The following is a 24,992-nucleotide window of genomic DNA, read 5'->3' as shown; positions in this document are numbered from 1 at the left end:
ACGACGACGACGACCACGACGACAACCACGACTTAGACGACCACGACTTAGACGACCACGACAACGACGACCACGACCCACGACCACGACCACGACTTAGACGAAGACAACAACCGGTGACAAGGTTTTCCATATCCTCTTCTTCCGTCTTCCATCGTCCTTCTCCTTTCGACGTCGCATTTTTTTATCGTCGGCGAGTCAAGCAAGAACAAAGAACAACAACACCGAGAGAAATAGAGAGAGAGAGAGAGAAAGAGAGAGAGAGACAGACAGACGGACAGAGGGAGAGAAAGAGAGAAAGAATAAGCGACAGAGAGAGGAAGAGAGAGAAGGAGAGAAAGAGAGAGAGAGAGAGGGAGGAGAGAGATCCGGAAAACGTGGAGATTCGAACTCGCTGGAAACTCGCCGGGACCGTAGGGGCCAAGAGTACCACGACAAAGGGAGAGATGACGATCTGTTGGATCTGAATCGTCGTCCGATGCACGGCGAGGTGGTCACCGAGGAGGAAGGAGGACCGTCAAAGTACCGAGACCCGAGGAAAAACCACGCAAGATGAGTGACAACGTGCGCGGCATTGACAGCTGACAGCGCGCGAGGAATTCTCTTCGTCTCTCGTGTGCCGCTCTCTCGGTGTATACGCGGCTCCTTTTCTCGTCCTGCGTCTCCTCTTCGTCTTCGATTCCAGTGTCCCCGCGAGTGTTCCCTTCTTGCTCCATTCGCACAGGCTCGCTCCCTTCGTTCCGCATCTTCTTCGTCATTCTCCTCCGCCCGTACTTCGCCGCCCCCACCAGTAAGCAACCGCGCCGCGAAGTGCCGAACGATGAACTCGGGCAACAGTGTGCCATATTTTGTGATCTTTTTACCTAGCTCCTACCACCGCGTTTTAACTGTGATCCACCTACTCTAGAGAACCGTGCACGAGAGGTAAGGAGACATACTCTACTTGTAACCGCCGCGCCGACTACGTAGCCTAACCGGGACCGATGGATGGCGGGCGCGATGATCTGTTACGCGTCGGCCAACGCGCAGTCCGTCTATCCGTCATAACCACTCGTCGTTCGACTTTACACTCGCATGCTGAAAACTCGAACAAATCGACTCGAACAAAGCAAAGAAGAAATTCGAACCGTGCGGCAAACCTCGCAAACACGGTCTCGCCTGCCATCCACATGCGTCTCTGCTCAGTCGAGAGCCAACAAACGCCAGATTCCGCCAGATTCCGCCAGATTCCGCCGGAACCGTCCTTCCGCGGAACCGCGTACGCCGGTTACGCATTCCAGAACGAGGACGACGCGCTCCTTCGAGCGCGAAACACCGCCAACTGGATCGACTCGAAGTCAACGTATCTCGCGGGAGAAAGATCCTTTCGTCGTCTCCCCCAACGGGAGAAACGCGTGCACTTCTCGCGGCGCGTTCCACGCTGCCGCTCTCTCGAAATCCAACGCAGCTCCCTTCTCGTTTCACCGATACAAACAAGGTATTCGTCGATCCAGTCGGAGATTCGATGACAGTCCGCCTTTTCGCGCTAGGCTCCGCGTCTCAGCTCCAGCTTCGTCCATTTTCTCTCGAACGCTATACACCGCTATCGCTAAACCCATTTCATCGACTCTACGCGGATAAGCGCGTAGATTTAGTTCGCTTGTTTCTACTTGAATCGGTAGAAGAAGAATCGATCGTTTCCCGAAACTCGATAGCATCTCCTGGTCGGGACGTGCCGGGACGTTGTTGCGAGACCAGCCGCGACCTACTCCGATCGAGCAACCGATCGACCTCCTGCAGATCGCTCGACACTTGCCAGTCGCCGCGAGAAACGTGTGCCCTGAACAGATTCGCGTACCTCTCTCCGGTGGACGTAGCTCGCCGGGGCATTTTTCATCGAGCTCGCGAGCCACGATCGCGAAGAAAGCGATTCTAAGATGGAGAAACACGGCATTTGCATGCGCTGGAGAGAAAACAGGCTGCCGCGCTGCTAGCAAGAGAGCAGATAAACGGAGAGAGATAACGAGTGTATGCGGATCGCGGCGAATCGTTGGAAGAAAATTCCTTTCGCCGGCAAAAAAAAGTCGACCCTTTGGTGACGCGAGCCGTGGGAAATTTCGTTAGCGAAACGCTAGGGGACCGCCGTTTCGAGTCGCGCCCCGTGCAACAGCCCCCCCCCCCCCGCCTGGGTCTCCTCCTTCGTCGACCATCGGATCCTCTCTTCTCTTCGTCACGCGCTAACAAATTTCTCGTATGAAAAATCGATTCTATCGACCAACACCTTTTCCCCGACCGAGTTCGCGTCATTTTTTTTCTCTCTCTCTTCTCTCCTCTTTCCATTTTTTCTTCCTTTTCGAGTTCAACGACTCAGTGACCACGAGGTGGGACACGGGTTTGAGAAATGTCAAGAAATGCAAGCACCGTCGCGGAGCGGGTCGCAGAGTAAGGGGGAGGCAGAGGAGAGACGAATGAAAAGGGAAAGAGACGGAAAGCTGCAGAGGCTCGGATAGATAGAAAAGGAGGAAAAGGAGAAAGAGAAAGAACCGAGGAGAGCCACCAGACGTGGCAACGGCGCAAATGCAGAATGCACGCTGACATAAAACATACATATATGCAGGATGCAACGAGCAGCATCCAGCCTTCTCTTCTAGGAGTACTGTAAACGGTGTTCGACGTACCGTCAGTCGACGCAACTTTATTCCGAAACGCTGCAAACTCCCTTCGACCGGTCTGCCTTCCTCTCGATACGTTTCGCCGCAATCCACGTATATCGCTGTAATCGACGTATATTCCGACGTGTATACAGGATGGCAACGTAACGCCTGGCCCGCCACCATTTCGCTGATGCATTCACAACATCGGAGACGAATGCCGTTTACGGTTAATCGTGGGTCGGTCGCGAGCTATCGTTCCTCTTTCTTTCTCTCTTCGAGATATCCGCCCAGATGACCGCCCAAACATTTTTAAGCATCCGACAATTAACCAGAAATTGGCCGTTTCGCGAGACGCGTTCATATGTCATCGATCGAATCATTTCCTACAGAGTCGTAACGCGTAATACGCGGTGGCGCGGTTTTTCTGTCTCGAGTTTATTTACACGCGGCTATAACCACGTGTTACGGAATATACACCCCGTATACTGCGTAGCGCGAGAAACGAGGTCGTTGACACGCGAGTTTGCAGATTTTTCAACCGCTCGAAACATCCTACTCTACTTCGAGCGGCTCGATATTTTCGGCTTCGAACCCCTTTCTTTTATCTGCGGCCGTGACTGGCCTGAACGAGGGACGAAGAAAGGCGAGAGAGGGAACGAACGCATCGTGGCTGGTGAACCTGACCTCCGACAATACGCCGGCGTCGGCGGCATTCCGTCCAAGCCTCCGCGCGACTCAGCCTCTCTTTCTCTCCCGAGCCATCGCGTGTTCGTTATTAAAATAAATTAAACATCGCCAGAAAGATAGATAGAGAGATAGATAGATAGATAGATAGAGAGAGAGAGAGAGAGAGAGAGAGAGAGAGAGAGAGAGAGATACTTTCGATACTCGCTTCGTTTTAAACGAGCCCATTTGGTGAACGCGGTACACGGACACGCGTTCGACGAAGAAAAGATGATGAAGAAGAAGAAGAAGAAGAAGAAAACAGAGGAAAAGGAAAGAGAGACGAAATTTCACGAAAAATCGTGCCGGCCACGAAAACCGAAGGACATCTACTTCTTTATCCTTCGGTCGTGATTTGTACGCTGTTACGAGAATGCTTCAGGGTCGTCCCCAGTGTCGAGGATTCAGCAATCGGTCGGACACTCGGTCAAGGTTGCGCGATTATCGGCACGTTAATACCTTGCTGATCCACTGTGCAAACGTTCCAGCGATACCGAGAGCGTGCGCTTTTTATTGTTGACGGCTGAAACGTTCTCGTTTGCTCGCGTATCGCTCGCCGACGAATCGCGCGAAAACCTTTGCCAACTACTACAGACACGCGTAATAAACGCCGTATCGTATAGGATATACCGGGTACGGCGGAGAGCGCTGTTCCGAGCATATCCGCGTACTTTATATTTTATTCGCAGGAAATATTCCGCTGGTGCGTAGAGTTAAAAACACGAACACAGGCTCTGTTCGTTCAACACGCGATACCGGACGATGGGAAGCGAAAAGGCAGCGAAACGGGCGAAAGAAATTATACTCCACTGACTCCGCCGGTAGAACTGACCACGGACAAACCCGTTCATATTGTCTTACCTTGCCGCAGCCGCGGCCGCGACCGCGACCGGCTACGTCGTGTCTGCGCGTCGCGTCGCGTCGGCGTGCCGGTTGTTAGCATACGTACGATATGATAAAAAAAGTACTGTGACGCGGGCACAAGGTTACTGCCACAAGGCAGTGATACGCACCACCCCACCAAAAGGCTGACAGCCGTTTCTCGCGATTCTTCTTCTATTTACGGGAAAGAAAAAATTTGTACGAGCGAAAAGTACAGCAAAGCGTAAGAACGACTAAACGAAACGAAACGAGACGATACATCGATTTAAGGAAGCAACGGAGGAAAATATCGCTCGTATTTCCGACACGAACAAGAATTTCAGAATGTTGACGAAAGGTGGAAAACGGTGCGCAAACCGCAATAAATAGCCCGATCGAAAGCCGAACAATCGCCACACGAATGCGTCGTCCGATCGTCGTGAAAGTTTAAAATGTGAAATACGACGAAGAACAGTTGCAGCACGAAACAAGGTAAATCGCATGCAAATCTCCGTGCTTCGACTCAATTAATATCGCAGGCGCACTTACGGCAGCTTGTTCGGATCCGTAGTCCCCGAGATTGTGGTTCTGCAACAGGCTGTCGGAGTAGCGCGACCTAAAGAACGCAAAAAGAAGGGAACAGAGCAACGGGATGAAAGAAGAGAGGGGAGAGAGACAGAGAGGCAGCGCGTAATCCGACACGTTCTTACATGGATGCAGCTGGATCTTAAATTCAATACACGCGTGCTTTTTCCCGCGACGCGATGCGACGCGATGCGACGCGATGCGACGCGACGCGACGCGACGAGCGCCCCGTCCTTCCAGACTCTTTCTCGATCGATAATTAATCGGCGACGTAACGCTGATCGATCGCCAATCATCCGGCCCGATTAAGATAACTGCTCGGCCTAGAGAACGGCCGATCCGTGGAGTCAATGGAAACCGTTAGCCGAGAGAGGATCTTGCCCGGTCGGAGTCGTATGCAAAACTAGATGACGCGATGCGAGCGTGCAATAGCGTGCATCCTCGCTGCACGCCACCGAGATCGTCCTCGCTTGTAATTCACAGGAATGCGGAAACGTTGACCGACAAGCTATACGTCTGCGATGTCCACTCTCTGTAGTGTTAACGTTTTCAAAGGGAAGCAGCTACAACGAGATACGGAAGAAACGCGACCATCGAGTCGGATGCATCGAATCAACGATTGTAAACGGATTGTAAAGGAGGCGACGCGACGCGACGCGCGGGTAATCGCCGTCCAATCAACGTGTCGATTGCCGTCTTCTCGCTGTTCTAATAAGCGCGTAAAATGTTAATCGCTGGATAACGAAACCGAGGATCGAGTTCTAACGGTGAAAATTCGGTATTCGCAGCGATCGCGAAACGGCAAAGTTTGAAACTCGAGCCCGAAAGAGCGATCGATCGTTACACGTGCAGTATGTTCTCCATGGATGTTTCTAACGCGCGTACGTTCCGCCGCCGACGTCGCGTTAATTGAATATCGCGGAACGGAATGATCAACGACGCATTCGGTAGATGAGAGAAAATTCTGACAAAAAGGTTCGTCGCAACCGATATCCATCCGTCCGATTACGTATTATTTCCTTCTGCTTTCGGCGGACGTCGGCAACGCGTTACTTTCGCGCTTTATAGCCGTTCCGACAACGTTCGTACAATGTTTCTGATAAAGCAAAGTCTCTCTCCCTCCCTCCCACCTACCCACCCCCCCCTCTCTCTCTCTCTCTCTCTTTCTCTCTACTAGAATCGGGTACGACAGAAACTGCCATGTAGAAATTTACATATCTTAGACGTTGCCCACGAGGAAAAGACACTTGTTGGAGAGATACTCTTGGTAGTTTCCAAGATTATCGAACGGCTTGCGGTTTTCTTGTCGGGCAGAAAGAACGCCGCGCCGACTCGTTTAATACCGTGTTCGATGCGTGTCTCCGAAAAACAAGAGGCCATAAATAAGGCGGCAGAATTTCCACGTGGATTTGCTAATAAACATACCACCCATCGAGATGCCCGGTATATTTGTATGCAAATCGATTGTAATGCGAGGAAAGGAAGGGGGCGGGGGCGGCGGTGGGCGCAGGGGCGAGGGCAAGAGCGGGCAGAAGAGTGGCACCGAGTGTAAATGCACGCTGCCGACGTTCCTTGTACGCAACACGTACGTATATACATATTTATACGCGTGCAGAGTGTAAAGCACGAACGCGTGCACGTTAAATACGCAGGCGCGCGCGAGAGTACATGCGTGCACGCACCATGACTCAGAAACGAGTCCACGCGACAATGGAAGTAGTAGTGGATGATGATGGCGATGACGACGACGATGGTGATGACGATGAAGAAGGAGAAGACGACGAGGAATAGGAACGAGAATAACGAGACGAAGACGAAGACGAAGACGAAGACGAAACACAGCTGGCAGAAAGAAAGCGAAATGGCAACCAATACTTTGCGTTCTTGCGTTTTACGCGCTCCACGGTTGTATCAATTCGGCTGGTTCTACCGACGTGACGCCAAACGGTCTGGCGCAGCGACGCTTGCCCGTCACCGCGAATCTCTGAAACTTTTACTCCGTCGTTTAGCGGAGCAGGGGTAAGGCTATAAGGGTACAACACACGCTTAACGTATACGCTTGAGTCGGTGGGAAATTCGGTGGGAAATTCGGTGGGATGATCGGTGGGATGTTCGGTGGGATGTTCGGTGGGAAATTCGATGGGAAATTCGATGGATGGCGGTAAAGCCACGCGGCAGGATTCACCGTCTCGGTTCATCGGAAGAAGCAAACGTTCTCCATGAGAGCCGCAATCTGTCGATTGAAAAAATTGGGACGTGATTTTTTCAAGATAGTAAAGGCCAGGCCGGCGAACTATGATAAACAAATGAGACTTGGCAACGCGGCTCGCAACCACTGCAGCAGCCAAGGCCTGTCAGACTTTTCTCTCTCTTTGGTCCTCGGTTTTTCTCTTCTTCCGTCTTGTTCTCGCGAGCTAAACTCCGTCTTCGTCGTTATCCAACCATCTTTCTCCCGTTCTACGGTGTCTTTCTCTGCCGATGCCAGGATTTCCCTCTCCGCGCACCACCCGTTCTCGCCTTCTTGTTCATTGCCTCTCCCTCCCAGCCGGTTCGCTGCCACGAGAAAGAGGAGGCTACGCCACTGTGGTGGGGAAAAGGTGGAGGAGGAGAAAGAGGAAGAGGCACACAGAGACTCTTATTTGCTTCTTTCGTTATTCCTCTTATTTTGCTTGCCCGCCTTCAGCAACGGCACCTTCTTCTTTCGTTGCTCCGCTTCTTCTGCAGCGAGCGCAGCGCTCGCCCAGAGTACCGTGCAACTAGGCTCCGCGATTCTCTTCAGCCCTTCGCGGGCGCGCAGTCCCACAGCGACGCGACGCGAATCGACGCAAATCGACGCAAATCGACGCAAATCGACGCAAACCGACGCCACGCCACGCCACATCGCGCCGCGGCACGCCGCACCGCCGCTGGTTTATTTTTATTGCCATATTCCTTCCCCCTCGGCCTGCAGCCTCCTGCCTCTACCCGTCTATCCGCTCTCTCCCCCTCTGGCCGCGCTTCTTCCTTTTTTTCCGCCTCCTCTTTCATTTTTCTTCGCCTCCCTCCCGCCTCCTGCTGGAGTTGTCTGTGGTCAGTACTTTCAAAGGCGGGATGGCGACGACGAGAACGCTGTCGCGCCTCGGCCTTCGCCAGATATTCCTTTTTTCTGCCATGCCTCCTTCTTTTCTTGCCCTCTTCTTTTCTCGCCTTCTTTTTTCGCCGCTTTATTTATTCACCGGATAATGCCGCTTGCGCGCGAGGTCGGCTAAATACGAAAATAATCGAGGCAGGTGTCTCGCGGACGCTCGTTCGCGCTCGTTCGCGCTCGTTCGCGCTCGTTCGCTCGCACGCGGTTCCATCGTAAAAATGCAAACAAGGATAAACAACCGAGAGGCAACCGTTGTCACGGGGAAAGAATGGCCGCGACCGAACGGTTCGCGGATAGGGCCCGCCTTCCGTTCTTTCGGCCGAATTGCGGCCGAATCGCGGCCGAATCGCGACCGAATTGCAGCCGAATTTAGGAGATCGCACGAACCGTCGTGCAACGAGTTCGCCGATTAATCCGAATCGATATATCGATAAAAAGTGGCAAAGACGCGGAACCGGTGGAATAATCGCGAGAGATAAGAGACAAAGGGAAGCGAAAATTGGCGTTATATTTGCCCTTTGATACCTCGGTGAACGCTGCCGGCGGACTTTGAATACAGAGCGCGCACACTTATATCTCGATCGTCCTGCGTTGCTCGAAGGTGTATCGGCCGATACACTTTCTCCGTAGCCTTTAGCGATTTAGCGATGCAACGCCGACACGGGACCGCGCACGATTCGCGATCGCCGCCGCGCTTCTTTGCATTTTCTACGTGCCTGGCCCGGCACGGCGCGGCGCGTCGTCGCAAAAATGTCTCTCGCGCGGAGACCGTGTGCGCCGATCAAATGTAGCGGCGCGCGATGTTATTTTCGAAGCCGGTGCTGCGTTTCGTGCTTCTCCCTTTGCCCCGTGAAACTCGAACCCGTCCGGCGGAAAAGAGGTCTCGGAGGCGCGCGACGGTTAATCCGATTGGAAAGTTTTCGCGGGGACGCGCGCGGAATCTATCGAGCACCGATGACAATCAGCCTCTATTTTTCCCTGGAATTCAGAGACGACGAGACGGCGAGGAGAGTGGAGAAACAGATAAAGGCGAGGAAATCGTCCGGTTCGATCTTCCGCTCCCGTTCCAGTCTCACCAACGATATGCGTGCGCCTGTGCGTGAATGTCTTATCATGACGTCATTGATAAAGCGGCCATGATGGATAGACAAAGTCTGCTCGCAAAGAGACCCCGCCCTATTTTTTCCTCCCTGCCTCCCTATAGCCGGACACACTTTTAGCGCGCGCTTAACTATGGCACTAACGTTAGCCGCGCTCCACGCCCAAAATAATTTGTACGAGCCACGAGGGAAAGATGGCGAACGATCGCAACGAGCGGACCGGAGAATCGCCGGGGATCGAAACGCTGCGCCAAACTTTTTCCATCTTATTGACAGCTTATTTTCGTACGCTTTCCGTGTCAGCCGCGTGTCACCGATTGCGTAAGCGAATCGGTCAGCGAACGCGATCGCGCCGCAGGGCCAAGCGCGAGGGACGGAAAGGAGGAAGCGATTCGTCGAATAAAGCGACGATATTTCATCGTTCCTCGCCAACCTTTTTCCTCCGTCTCGACTAAATTACGAGAACAAACCGTTGGAATCGTGCCAAGATCAAAGTCCCCCGGTCTCGATAAAGAATGCTTATTTTATTATTGAATCAACGAGGCCTACCACCACCGGCTGACCACGACAATCCATCGAATCGCGCGCCTAACATTTGCTCATCGCTGATGCAATTACTCCGGCGCTATCGATTTTCAGCGATAATTTTTTGCTCTCTCCGTAACTCCTGCCGATTACCTGCGTGCCGTGCCTACGGTAGCGTATCGCGCATCGTATCGCGCGTCCGATTCGAGTGGCTGCGGCCTGGACTCGCGGTGGCCCGAACGGGGAGAATCGTCGCGTGGTCCAAGATTATCGAAAGGACGGATCGAGTGGAAAAAACCGACGAGTGGAAGATGACGGCTCGCTTCGGAATCGCCGATGCTCCTACTTCCTGAACAGCCTAACACGCTCTTTCCGTCTCTCGTGCCCTGCTAGACCACAGCGGCGTTTCTCTCTTTCTACTTGCCGGCAATGCCGGCGAGGGTGGAGGAAGAGAAGCAGCAACGAACGTTGCGGCGGTGGCAATAGTACGAGCAGCACGATGAGGAGTAGTGGAGGAACACACAGGAGGAGAAGGAGAGAAAGGGGGACGGCGGAGGACGCGTATGACGAGAAGAAGTAGGGGAGCGAGCGAGGGAGGTTGTGAAAGAGAGATAGAACCGGGCACGATTGGCCCCTTCCGCCGTGTCAGCGGTGCCGATTGGCTCGTGTTCCCCGGAATCGTGTTATTTCAATCGATATCTCTTCGAGTAGCCGGCAATTTTTCGTCGCCGCGCGTTATCAGCGCCTTTCCACCTTTTTTCTTCCCCCGTTTAGCACACGCACAGCGCGAGAGACCAAGAAATCGCTCTGTCCCCCCCTTCGACCGGCTTAGTTTGCGAGAGACGCCACACGCTGGCGTACAGCGCTGCGTCCGCGCTATCCTACACACGGACACGCCAGCTACCCCCGTGAATTTCCGAAAAAAAAAAAGAAAGAAAAAAAGAAAAAAGAAAGAGCGAGAGAGGGAGAGAGAAGGAAAAAACCGACAAAGAAAAAGGCAAGAAGAACGAGAGAGAGAGAAATAAAAAGGATATGGAAATTACGCGGCCGGCAGAGTGATTAGTTTCTTCAGTGTAACGCCGTAAGACGCGCTCTCGGTCATCCTTCGTCCGCCCGCAACGATCCCTCCTTCTTCTCTTTGCTCGATCTAGCCGCCGTGCCGGTTCTTCGTCGTTTCGTTTCGCTTAATTTCAAGGGGGGAGTTATCGTGGTAACACAGTGATACACGGCAGAAGCGTTGCCACGTGTATACGTGAAAACAGTGTGTGTTGGTTCTCGAATTCGCGAACGAGAGAAGAGAGGGGCCCGATCGCCCTACGCAGCGAGTATCCGACGATCGTTCCGTCCGCGTTCGTCCCGATTCGACTTGGTCGTCGAATCGTCATCGATCGACGAAAGAAGGCGATCGCGACACGTATGGCCGAGTAAAAAGTGAGAAAAAACGAGCGCCGCTCGACCAGGGTGAGCTGCGTGGCCGACGGAGGGGGTTTGAAAAGGACGCGTCTTTGTTGGAAAGTACGACGGAAAACGGCTGAAAACGTAAGCACGTGAAAGTGGAACGATACCGTTCTCACACGGCAGGATACTAGTCGTGGTCGGACAAAAGAAGAATCACGCCCTCGCGCGTACATGTGCTTCGTCGCATTCTCTCTTCTCCTTGTACAGTGTCGCATTCTCACGCAACCGTTTCTCCGCGCTGTTTGCGCAAACATCGCAACGTGGCTGTTCGACGTGCAGAAGTATCGTTCGCTCGATACGGCCAACGATACCGATCGATCGGAGGACAATCGATCGGAGGGCAAAATCTTGGGAACGAAACGACAGGCTAGAAAAGAGGATCGCAACGACGAGACAGAGCGATTATGTAGATAGAAACACGCGTGGAGATCAAACGTGTCGCCGATGCGACCTGCAACAAGGGTAGCCATCATGTCGATGTCAGAGTCTTTCGTATCACCGTGCGTGGAGGGCGGGAGGGACTCTTCAGGTCGCGTGCTCGAGATTCTTCCCTGAAGATGTATGGCACCAATGAAAGCCACGGGCCGAACCACGGGCCTTGGACACCGCCTCCTGCGCCCCAACCGCTCCCGCCGCAAGCCCAGCATCAAAACCATCCCCGACCTCACCCCCACAATCATCCGAGCCACCCGCCGTACGTACCGCCGCCGTATCAGCATCCTCATCACCACTTGCCGCACGAGGTAATTATTGACGATATTCCGGGCTGCTTCGACCGGCTATCTTCCCTGCAACTCCAACAATCTTTCGTAACTCGGTAGGCGCCGACCATTCGTCCCCCTAGATCCGTTCAACCGTGTTTACTCGTTCGGCCGTGTTATACTCGTTTACGTATTCCGCGTACAAGTTGTCGGCACGTCGCGTATCCCAACGACCAACGATTCCGGCTATGCAATGAAATTCCATCGCTCGAAACGATACTCTTCTTGTTTCCCAGAAGCTTCTTCTTCTTCTTCTTCTCCTTCTTCTTCTTCTTCTTCTTCTTCTTCTTCTTCTTCCGCCGTTCTGCCGTTCTGCCGATCACATTTAAACCAACCAATTATTTTTGGTTGAAACGCCTTCTGGTCCATCGATCGCCGTCCGTCTCATCCGCGGCATCTATCTAGACCGCGGGATTCGAAGCTGCTTTTTGCCGATGGTAAACTCAGTTGTTGAACCGTTTAAGGATACAGATCGTAGTAGAGTAGAAAGTGACCGAGGTGAAGTATGTAAAGCCGTCTGTCGTTGCCCTCTTATTGGGCTAATCGAGCACCGTTTGATCGAGGATTAGAGATTGTTACTCTCTGGCTACACGGCAAGGCGTACGCGTGATTAATATCGTAAGGGAAACCTACAACGATGACTTTAACTGCCTATGGCACAAGTTCGTTTCCCACCACAAGCCTCGGTGTACAATCACGGGTATAGAGTGTGCCTGCCTCGTTTCCACCGAGACAAGTATGCACGACGATTATTATAACGTTGTCGGTGTAAGTTACCTACGTGCTATTTTGACACCAACTCGGGTTAACCGTCTGGTAACGCGCCTAAACGGGTTTCCCTTCGACCAGCGCTGGCTACTTCGTCGCTTTATTTTCACCAGGAAATTTAATTGGTCACCGGTGGTTCGCGTGCCTATCCCGATCAACGCATCGCCGATTAGTTTCTCGATTATTGCGACGCGACGTCGCCCATGACGAAGCGTACTCGTCGGTGACGAGCTACTTTCCCGTGCTCTCTCTCTTTCCGCGAAATTATCGAGAAAACAATTTACCGCCACCTCTTCGTCGTGCCTCGTTCTCGTCTTTTCGTCCGTCCCACCATCGATTCTCGCGAAATCTTACCAACGCGATTCCACGTATTCGGCGCCAAACGAATTCCCTTTTCTCTCTAACCACAAAGGCTCCAACGCGTATCCAAGGCAAACGTACAATTTCCCCAAGGCCTTCCGCGCACCTCTCACAATCGCTTTGTCGCAAAAAAAATCCCACGGAACACAGAAAAGCGTCGACCGAACCGGCGATAACGTTCGTCTATGTTCAGATTCCTAACTGTTACGAAACCACGGACCACGTTCTTTCTTTCATCGGACCTTCCAAAAACCCATATGTGTCTCTACTACAGCAGGAAGCCTCGACGCCAGAGGTTCGCTTCTCGCGAATCCCCTAATCACAGATCCTTAGAGATATTCGGAATCCAGGGATCCGAGAGGTGGAAGGGGAGGAGGACGAGGATCCGCGATCGGCAGGTTAGCCTGTAACCGGAAGCGCAGGGTACACGAGGTAGCGGATCATGGTGCCGCGATTCAGACAGATCAAATCCGATGATTACGGTGTGAGAAAGGAAGAGCGAGAGAGAGAAAGAGCGAGAAGGAGAGAAAGAGGCGGAGAAGGTCCACCTTTTCCTTTATATTACGGCGCTGTTCGCGGCCGCAGTTTAGACAGATAGGTGGGTCGGTAGGAGAATGAGTCAGGCTAACGCTAGGTAGGTTAGATTGGACGTTGTCTCCGCGTAGACACACACGTATGTACGTATAGGCGTGTGAGATCGTATGCACAGTGCACAGTGCACAGTGCACAGTGCACGGTGGACACACGGAGAGGCGGAAAGGTGCGCGCGAACGCGTATGCCACACGTACACGCAGGCACACATACCTTCGAGTTAATAGCACATGCGAAGTGCTAGATGGCCGACGTGCGTGGGTGGACGGAACACGTTACGTTCGTATGTGTGCCATGGAGAAAAGGCATATGGTCAGCAGGTGAGACCTTTGCTTTGTGTTCCAAGTGTATAAAGTAGCCTACTTCCAGTGACCAATGTTATTCCGTCGTAATTTACTGCGCCAAGGGAGAGACAAAGGGTTACGTCGCCCAGATCCTCCGGATCCCTTTCGAAAAACGGGCCAACTTCTCCCACGCCTTGCCAAATCCACAGGCAACGTCCGATTCCCAACCATTCCAAACCATTCGTTTTCTCAGACAGAAGAACGTTCTGTACGTTTCTCGATTCAGGCGACAAAGTCAAATGGTATCCGTCAAAGTTGTTGGTTATTCGTTGCAACGTCCGACCGTGTATGGTTGTGGAAGATGCGTGTCCCTACAAACTGTCCGAAGCGAACGAACATCCGACCGTATCGAGTATGCCGTAACGATCGTATAAATATAACATTCGGGGAAAAATCTGACGAATCCATTTCTGTCCATTTCGCCGACTTTCGTGCTTCGCTCGCTGGCTATTTATTACATTGAAACGTCTTCTTGCATTCGTACAAAGTAGTATTCTCGAAAGAGCTCGATACGGCTCGATAGATTCCAAGATGTAAGACGTTTTGTTGAAATTATGCGATAACGCGGATAAACTACATTGTTGTTACTACGTTATTAACGTATCTCAGTTTTATTTCACAGTTTTCGCAGCGTGTAATCGTTGAACGATATACCCAATTTTCTAATTGCTCTTGTACGCAAGGGACGGGAAACGTGACTCTTATCGTGTCTTTATCGTCCGAGACCTCGATATTATACGAGCGTAATGCTAGATTCTTACGAGTGCATTTTCGACGTCACGCGTTTCATCGGTCGGCACGTTTCATCGTGTCTGTTTGCCAAAACATGCGATCCGCGTGTAACCACGGCCTCTGATACGAAAACGAAGAACGAAAGCAGAGGGTGAAATCGAGACGAGGAATGCCTCTTAGGAAATACAGTGGGTGTCGCTTGATATATTTTTCCATTATTAAGGACATTAAGCCGGCGGACCGCAGCCAACCAACTCTTTCCGTTTTCTTCCTCATCTTTTCGTTTCTGCCAGCAAATCCGGCCGTTTCTCTCTCTCTCTCTCTCTCTTCTGTTTTTTTTCTTCTCTCTCTCTCCCCACGGCGACAACGATAAATCAGAAAAAAAGATTCAAAGCGTCGCTATGGCCTGGTCGGCGAAGCGCAATTTTCCGTCCGCCGGCAGATAAAAATGTGATTAATGAACGTGTGGTCTTCGAGTTTGAGAAAAACCAAGAAACCGTTGTAAAACGCCGCCGCGCTTAATTAGCATTTGCTGGGGAAAACAGAGATCAGAGAACAGAGACTAACGTTTGCGACGGAATTAATATTCGTCCGATCGGATTCGGCGGCGCTTTCTCAAAAATCTCGGCGGTCCACTCGAGACGGTCGTTAAAAATTCGTAACTCGACTTTTGCCACCGTCGAATCGTTCCTCGCCCTCTTGTCACAGCCCTTGACTACGGTTAATCGGCGGGAAAAATGTCTCCTCGCGTCGTAGATTCTGCCCTTTCGGTTTCTTCGAGCGAGGGTGCGTCGAGAAAAAGATGGCATTAAAAAATAATCAACGAGAAGGATACGTCCGTCCGGGGACGGATAGTTCGAGAAACACGAGCAATTTTATTCAAATCGGCGAGAAACACCGCTCGAATTGATTTGTCCCCGGGTGAAAGAAAGTATCCGGCAGAAGAAGAAAAAACGAGGAATAGGATCGAGCCGCAGTCTCTTGCTCTCTCACGGGGATTAAGAATCAGGGATGGCCAGTGTCACGAAGGTCACCCGTCAAATATCCAACGTCGTGTCTACCCGGAAAGAAAGGGTTGAAAGTCGTAGAAACTTGAGAACCCTCGGTGACGATTTCAATTCTCTCTCCGCCTTGTTCTCTGTCTCTCTTTGTCGTGCCCGCACGAAGGGTCGCCTAAGATTCTTAAAACTTCTCGCGCGATTTTTCGATTTTAATTACAGTTTTAACATATTTTAATAAAATCCTTCGCACTCGGCCCCTTCCTCTCTCGTTTCTCTCCTGCTTTCGTCGCGTCCGCGCGAAAGAAGCAGCAGCCGAACCACCCTTCGTCAATTTCGGCAACTTCTCCGCGGACGCTCTCGCAATCCGAAATCTCTCGACTTTTGCCACGAACTGTACGCTCGTTTTAAACGTTAACCCTTTCGTTCGTTCACCTACACCCACACCGGCTACGGGAGCAACACCTGTTCCCTCAACGAAAACCCGAAATCAAGCGTTCCACCCGCTCGTACTCGGCCCTTCCAGCAGTTTTACGTTCCTCCTCTTCGCGTCGAAGAACAGCAAAGTGCCGTGAGCCGAGTGGGCAACGTGCGCAACGTGCGCTCCGTGCCCTAACACACGACGCACGACACACATACGTGTACGACTGGAAATCGAAAAACATCGATCGGATGGTTGCTTTCGAAAACCACGGTGACGGTCGTCGACCCCTTTTGTGCCCAGCTGTTGTTACGCATTTCCTATTAAATTCGTGGAGAACAACAGTCCATCTATATATATATATTTTACGTATATATATATATCTACATTTATATATACACTTATTAATTTATATAATCTATGTTTATATATATATATATATATATATATAGAGAGAGAGAGAGAGAGGGAGACCATGTTAGATATTCCAGCCTGGCGAGGCTTTAACGAATCGCGAAAAATAAGAATCACGCTTATCTCTTTCCATTAACGAGCTGTAAGCGGGTGAATTAACGGGACAATCAGCGACATTTCGAGTGGAATAACGAAAGTCAGGTTCGTGTGTCGTTAACGTAGAAACTCGACGAACATTGGTTGAGGATCGAATACGTGTTAAGTGCACCATTTTGATAAAGTGTGTTCTGAAACGAGAAAATATCGATGACCGAATCGATTCTGTAATACGACGCGTCGCGATGCCGATATAGTTATCGGCGACATTGAACACGTTGCCGGCAGCGCCGGCTAAAACGCAGCCACTTTTGATTAACGAATCGCGTGAAATTTTAAGCACGGACTCCGAGGAAATAAACAGCGACCTGACAATTAGCATCGATCAACGAGTCGAATCGCGAACAGGCAACCGCGAGTTCCTCGATGAATAATCGAAAATGTAAACGTTAACGCGATATGTACACGTAATCTATGACACGCTCGCAGCGGTTCCTGCCTCTCTTTTATCTATAATTGCATAAGAAAATCATCAAATGGATCGCTCGAACCGTCTACGTACAACGAAACAGGGGAGGCTATACGTTTACCTGCGTTTTCTTTCTTTCCCTAATCCAAAAAAAAAAAAAAAAAAAAAAAAAAAAATACTATTCGTACAGAGAAATACATGGTACGCGTTACGTATGACGGACCTTCTCGTCTATTCGTTTTCTATTTCTATCGAGAAATAGACATCAACGCGTACTCGTAACACTCTGTTTGTACGTACGTGCTGAACGTAACGTTTGCGATGTTGAAAACGGCAACCTTTCAGCCGCATACGCGAATTCACGTTTGGATGCCTCAACGATCGTAGAGCTACTCCGTTCCGACGATTGGCGCAAAATCTAGCTAGATATCCATATTGTTCGAGCGCATCGGCGTTTGAAAATTGACGAGGCATCGAACAGAAATTGAATCGCCAAATCGACAGTTTCGCGTGCATAAAGCAAACAACCGAAACGATCGGTTTTCCCTTCTGGCAGCCGTGAAAAAATGAAACGGAGGATAAACGCGTGAGCCGAACCTCTCAGAGTCCAGGAGGCGATGGCGGTCGGCGGTAGTACAGCGGTCACAACTTCCGTCGACTGGCCATCCTCCGTCTTTCGACCAAAAGTGCAGCGTACCAACTAACTGTGGCAGTTCTTCTCGCAGATCTTCATGCACAAGAGCGCGATGCAGATGCACGCGAGGGAGCTCGGCGCGGCGGGTGCACTGACGGGGAGAGCTGGCGGCGGCGTGGCGGGCGGACTGGCAGGCCTGGGTCCGATCGGCGTCGGGCCGGGCGGCATGATCGCCGGCAACGAGGTAAAGCCACACCAGTGCCAGCAATGCCTCAAGTCATTCTCCAGCAACCACCAGCTCGTACAGCACATCAGGGTCCATACTGGCGAGAAACCGTACAAATGCAGCTATTGCGACCGCAGGTTCAAGCAGCTCAGTCATGTACAGCAACATACCCGCCTGCATACGGGTGAGTATCTGTTCTACCCTCCACCGATGCCTCGCCGAAATCCTACTGGATCGACTACGATTCCAATTTCCAGGCACGGCGGCATTTTCATGATCTTTTATTCGCAAATTAGTCACGATCATCGATCGCCCTTTGACTTTCCGACCATTTTTCCTCCCTCCGTTTTTTTTCCTTCTTTCTTTCTTCCTTCCTTCCTTCCCTCCCTCCCTCTCTCTCTCTCTCTCTCTCTCTCCTCTTTTCTCTTCCCTTTTTCTTTTATTTTCTCACTTTCTCTTTTCTCACTTTTTCTCTATGACCATATATACGCATATATCGAGCGCGTCCATAGAAAGCGAATCGAATGCGAAATCGTTCTTCTCTCGCTCGTTCGAATAATTCTCTCGCGACTTGTTCTCCTAGTAAGAACGAAATATGTATTTAATTCGTCCGTCTTCGATGATCGCGGTAAAATCAACGACTCGCCGAGCTTAATGCATGCATTCAGTATCCCCGGGACTGATAGTAAATTCTATGAATACCGCATTGCATCGCGGCCAGTCGATAATCAATAAATTAATATACTATTATAATCTGTTGGAGCGATCGTGCGTTCCGATTGTGGCTAATTTTAATGCATGCTGCGAGATTGCTCAATGCGCCTCGTGCTGCACCAGAACCGTGGTTTCCAAGACACCGTTGACTGAACACGTTGTCGTTCGGTATGCATACAAGTTGCGTATTGCAGATAAGTTCAATTTACGCGGGGCCGAACGATCGAATTTATCGAGCGGCTGCTCGACTAAGAATAGCAGTGACGGAAAGACGTAGAACGGACGAGGGACGGAGGGTAATAATGAGAAAATTCGACGGCAAAGCCAGCCAACGGGTCGCGCCCGGGTAGAAAGAATTTCATTAAGGGATGAGCGTAGTCAATCGGAAGGTATTAGCCTCGAGAAGCGAACCGGTCAGCAACGCGTATGACCGAACCCTTGGAAAAGTCTCGTTCATCTCGTCCAAGATCTGCTCTTTCGAATGAAAGGAAAGAAAAAAGAAAGAAAGAAAGAAAAAAAGACGAAACCTCGTCGGTATGCCAGCTATTTAATCGAAACGTGCAGGAGCTCTCGCTGCGCTGCTCGCGAGAGGATAACAGATCGAGTCTTAACAAAACATTCCTTCGAAATCATTACCGGGAAGAGGTAATTTCCTCGAAAGCTGGTCGAACGAAACATTGACGAAAAAATCTCCTTCGTTGGTTCCTTGCTTCTCGAGTTCTAAGTTTGTTTAACCGTGTTTAACGAGGAAAGAAAAAAAAGGGGGGAGGGGCGGGGGGGAAGCTGACATTGATTTCAGCGCGCTAGTTTCACCCCCTCGTCCTTTTCGACCACTACCAACGAGCAACTAACTACTGCTCGGCAACCCCTTACATTAATAATCACCCTTTCCGCGTACCGAGGCACCCACCACTCTACGGCTGCTACGGCTGCTACGGCTGGTACTTGAGCTAACGTCGGTGTACGCGCATCTATCGCATGCACCGCTCTACGTTTCCGTGTCTTTATCGATGAAACGTTTTAAAATAAGCGTGTAAAGGCGCCACCCCTTCGCCGCTTCGAGACATCGAGACTGAAAAATCGGCGACCAATCGCCGTAACGTCACGAACGAGAACCGCTCGTTTATCCGGTCTATCGACGAGGATCCTAGATCGAGCGGCGAGGCATCCGACCAACGTTTTCAACCCTTTTCCCCCCTGCCCCGCACTCCGACCGAGAAAATTCCTCATTTTCGATCGATCTCTTTCGCCGCGCCGCGCCGCGCCGCACCGCTCCGTCATACCAATTTCTCGCGATCGAAAAATCGGCGTGCTCGCGGCTCTGAAATTCCTTCCGAATTCCCCCTTCGAAACCTATCGTTGTTTTCCCAAACGATACACCGCTTCCGCACAGCATTTGCATACCAATATTGATTTCTCGTTTCGCTGCGAGATCTCGCTGCCTCGCCGCGATTGGCCGGTCAAAGTCAAAAAACGGCGGGAATTTAGTGCCGCACCGTCGCGTTCACGCGCCACCCCCGGCAGCCGCGATCTCCCCCTCGCCCACCCAGCGCGCGCATTACAACAATTTCCCTCGACAGCCGAATATATATTCGCGCGCCTATAAAATTTGCAACGTATATGCATATAATTCATTAACCGAAATTCGACAGAATTCGCGCGGGCAACGGGCAACGGGCAACGGGCAAAACGGGAAACAGCGGGGCGAGGAAGGGCGAGGGAAGAAGGTAGGCGCGAGAGTGGGGGGGGGGGTGGGAGAAACGGTGGCGAGAACGGCAGAAACGAAGGATGGCGAATATAATATCGGTGAGTGTCCACGATATCGATAGCTGGTCAATAGCTGCAGCCTAGACAAATACCTGCCGAGGGTGTAGAGTCCATCCTCCCCTCTCTCGGCGGGCTTACGAGGGTGACTGGGCGCGTAGCCAATAGAAGGTCTGTTTGCCCCACTCGGGACGCCGCACGCGAAAAAGCGCGGGAATTTTTCGATCGCCCGATCGCTCAATAATGGAACCGAAGTTACGCGCCGCCACCGTCGCACGCGTACACCACCGCCAACCAACCCAAACACACACGCTCCACCGCGTTATATTCTCGTACGCGTAAACGCTCGTGTACACGAGCGCCCGCACGCGCGCACGCACTCACGCACTCACACGCTAGGATGTAGTAGCCCAATAAATAGCCGTACGCATTTGCGAGCGTGTTGGCGGATAGACGACAGAGTTCGTACGCAACGAGCCAGAGGCTACCAAAGATTATCCCTTCGACAACGAGGAAAACTCAATTTTCATGGGGGCGAAATCTAATGATCGGTCACCCTACGCGCGTGGAATTAATCGGTTTTCCTGAACGCTACGAGCGGTCGCGTTAGCTTTTAGAACAGCGACGATACCGGCCAGTTGGTCGCGTCAGGATTTCTCATTCTCCTTTCCTCCCTCTTCTTCCGTCTCTGCTTCGCGTTCTTCCTCCCGTTCTCCCTGTTTCCTTCTTCTTCTCCCTTTTTCTTTCCTTTCTTTCTGTCTTTTCTCTTGCTTCGACGAGACGTAACCATCGATGTTGGCGAATTGTCGTGGGTTGTTTCGAGAAACGAGCGCGATTCGCATTAAAATTCGATAGGGCAGCGACGGGTGTTCCCGTTAAGAGGAGAACGTTACGAGTTGGTTAACACCGATACAAATGGCAAAGAAGTACGGGATTGGAGTTTACCCCTTTCGACGATGTTTAAAAAAAGGAGCACGTCCCCGCGGCGAAATTGACCGGACAATTTTAAAGCCCACTTAAGACTGCGAAAAATTGCCGCATCGTCGGTGCATGAATAAAAATTAAGTCCGCTTTAGACATGCTTTCGTTTCGGAACGAGCTCGCGTATCCGTATTTACGAGGCGACGACGACAAAGAGACGAGAGAAAGACGCGAGAGAGAAAGACACGAGAGAAAAAGAGGCGAGAGAAAGACGCGTAAAAATCGACCGATCGCTCGCCGTAAATTCAGAGTTCACGTAGAGGCACAGTTAGGCTTCTCATTTTTCCATCATCGTAGCCAGTTCCGTTTGGCGATGTCGGCGGTGGTGACCTTTTGACAGGACCGAGAAATTTCTCCGCGCCGCGAACCACCGTTCCTCTCCTCCCCCCCCCCGCTCCTCCTCCTCCTCCTCCCTGTCTCCTGCTTCTTTGACCGGACTACTCGTTCACCTTTTTCCTTTCCTCCTCTACTTTTAATTCGCTAATTTCACCCAGTTAAGAATTTATGCGACGGAACGTCTCGCCAGACGTCTCGAGAAAAATCAAAGCGGCACGGTGCGGTGGAAAGAACGCGGCGCCGGCCCTTTATCACAAATGACGCGGAATGAAAGATTAAACAAAAGCAACAACGCTTTACGCGTCTGCGAAAAACTGGATGGTACGGGTGAAACGTAAAACGTGGAACGCCAACGTCTCGTTCAATACGGCAAAATTATTTCTCCTTGGCGGCTTGCGCTAAAATAATCTTTGCTTCGATAAACGTTCCTCTCCAATTACGTTTCGTTTTGTCGCGGAAAGGCGGATTTCGGTGGTTCGATGACTTACTTAAAATTCATTCGCGCAACACCGGTTAATCAACTGTCGACCGTGCCCGTATCGTAAATATTTTAACGTGCGATGTTAATCCTAATATTGGTAAATATGTGCGCCGCCATCGTAAATTACCGGTATATCAAAATTGTGCTGTCCGATCTCGACGGTGGAAAGGAGATTCGGAAGAAAATTCGAAAGGAAACGTGGCGAACAAAGAAAAGTGCTCGACGTCGAACGTCATTTACCGTTTCTATGATACGACAATGCGTTACGCAAGACGTTACGTTAAGGGAAACGTAGGTGGGAAATGTAGGGCCGGTTGGCCCTCGCCATCCATCGCGAAGCTCGCAACGCACGCTCTGCCTCTCGCTAGATCACGACCAATTAGCTAAATTCACCGGTGAAAAACGAGTACAAGAAGTTTTCCTCGGGAACGAGCAACTCGTGTTCACATACGGTAAAACGATCTCGCGTATACGATGGCAGGAATCGAGGATAGAGAGAAGAAGTAACGGTCAGAAAGTTGTATTCGCCGATAGCGGAGAGAAAGGCAATTAAACCGTTAAAAGGTAAAAGGTAAAAGGTAAAAGGTAGAAGGTAAAAGGTAAGGATAATTAAAAGTTGAAGATACCGTATGGCCTGCCAGAAAATTAACGTAGTCATGCCGCATATGCATAGGCCGCCGAGCCATACATAGGCCAACGAGTCTATTCTAATTTTCTAGGAACCCTTCCGCGGCGATGCATTTTTTTCCATGAGGGTTAATTTGAATAGGGACGGTCTGCCTTTGCACGGGGGGATGGTTCGTATGGTACGCCTACGCTTTTCTTTCCTCTTCGACCTACTCTCGCTCACTCTCGCCTACTCTCGCCTACTCTCGCCTACTACTCTCGCCGACCGTTCTTCTTTTCTTTTCTTTTCTTTTCTTTCGCCTGCCTTCTCCCTTTATCCGCCGAAATCCTAGTCAACGAGGGCTAATCGTCGACACTTTTTGTACCGGCGGCCGTGTTCCGTTTCTCTCGATTCGCCGTTTCGCATTCGGTGGTTACCGAAAGCGTGGTATAGCTGTTGCCGCGACTATATAGCTGCTGAGCATGCATTCGGCAACGCGCGAAAATGCCACGTCATTTTTTTAAGGTCACCTTTCAACGATCGCGCGCGCTATTGTCATTGTGTACCGTTTGTGATCCGAGATAAGTAATCTCGCTTTACGCGATGTTTGCTCGAAAGCACGTTGATAGATTCGTACAAGGAACGACTGTCTATTTCGACCGACTTTTTCAAATACGTTCATCTAGCCGTAACTCGAAGAATTCCTCGAAACTTCCTGCACAGCGGTCGTCGTAGGCTGCAGCGAAGAAAACCAACGATCAAAAAATGAAATTATCGTAGATAAGAGTTATTAAACGCGAGATTAATGCGTGGTGTAAATTTCATAATCGTGGAAGAGCGGAATCTTACTGGACGAGGAAAGAAACGTGGAAAGGAACGTGGAAAGGAACGGGGAAAGAAAGGGGGAAAGAGACGCGAAAAAGGTCGATTCGATTATCTGAAAATAATCCATAAAATATTCGCGTATGCAAGTTTTCAGCCAATATTCTTTCCGCAATATTCATAGAGCTATTAGTTTTTCAAAAGCGTGCAAATCCGCGGTACGTTCTCAGATTGTTGCCATGAGAGTGATTTTTTCTACGAGTTATCTTATCGCTTGTTACTGATATAGAATAGAATCCGAGATGCACTCGCAAGTAATAACTGTTCTTTCAACTGTAAAAAGCAAAATCGACGCCAACTTTTCGCTTCTGGCTGAAAACATCGCCGACAACGGAATCTCTGGCCGAAAAACGAACGATTCTTAATTAATCCGTTGGTCGGCTTCAAACGAACGCCGATTATTATTTCAGCGCGAGCTAGCTAGCGCGTCCTTTCGGTAGGTGAACTCTGAATCGTTTTAAAATTCTTAAAGAGACGCGACTCTTTAGGCCTTTAAGATGGACGAGACTTCACCCTTTCGCATTACTGACTTACTTTTCCGACCCTTTGGCAACCACCACGACCGACGTATATACGTACGTTGCTGCTCGCTGTGTTCGACTCGCTCGACGAAATACAAGAGAGAACGGATCGGGGAGGAAAATTCGCGCGAGATCGGCGAACAAATTTTTAGCAGGAAAAAGTATTCCACCGGTAAAGACAAGATACACGCGCGATACGTGCGAGCGTAGCACCAGAAGGCTGTAATCTCGCTTCATACCAGTTCTCTATCTAATGTATACTCGCATGTAGTAAACGGTCTACAAAATCTAGATTGACTTTCTAAGCTGGCACGAAAGCGACTTTTTCCACAAAATCGGCTACGATCTTCAACGAGGACTGCGCGATCACGCTTCAACCGTAGAACCGGTCTCTCTAGGTTAAGGATACTCGGTGCTGCTCCTTTGCCACGAGTACGGTAATTTCGCGCAAACAAATTCCATCCACTTGTTTGTTAAATCGACGTTCTTTCTCTCCTGCGAAGGCACTCGTGTCCGCGTACGCGTACGCGTACGCTTACCTATCGATCCTTAAACCAAGATGGCAGGATAACTAGTTTTTTTCTTTCTTCGCGTAAAACATACGTCCGATACGCGACGATCCAAGACAGATAACAGAGGCCACGGCTCTGATAAGCAAAGCCTCGATCGAATCCAAGCTTCTGTGTGACTGCATTCTTGCGCGATATCGCTTACGCGCAAGAATAAAATAGTAGAAAAGGTTCTAAAACCTGTTTCTAAAAACACGACTACTACACCGCCAGATTCTCCGTAAACCGTTGCTCCGTTGCTAATTGCGGTTGCAATGAAAAAGAATTCTTACAAGGCTGTCGATCCTAGCCCAATACTTTCTATCCTGGC

General features: G+C 50.7%; 1 protein-coding gene across 23 annotated transcripts in view; it reads left to right on the top strand.

Annotated features, from left to right (window-relative positions):
* LOC100646754 (zinc finger protein 853) overlaps positions 1–24,992 on the top strand; it is a 106,680-nt gene that overhangs the window by 45,381 nt on the left and 36,307 nt on the right. For 21 of the 23 annotated variants that reach the window (XM_048412137.1, XM_048412132.1, XM_048412133.1 and 18 more), the window contains one exon: positions 17,681–18,011. In XM_048412137.1, the coding sequence (XP_048268094.1) occupies positions 17,681–18,011 (331 nt within the window). The remainder of the gene's footprint in view (positions 1–17,680; positions 18,012–24,992) is intronic. The other 2 variants (XM_048412128.1, XM_048412121.1) reach the window with 1 other exon arrangement.

This window comes from Bombus terrestris, chromosome 14 (genome assembly GCF_910591885.1).
Source record: "Bombus terrestris chromosome 14, iyBomTerr1.2, whole genome shotgun sequence".
Taxonomy (NCBI): domain Eukaryota; kingdom Metazoa; phylum Arthropoda; class Insecta; order Hymenoptera; family Apidae; genus Bombus; species Bombus terrestris.
Note: the sequence above shows the minus strand (reverse complement) of the source record. Positions and strands in the feature narration are given on the sequence as shown.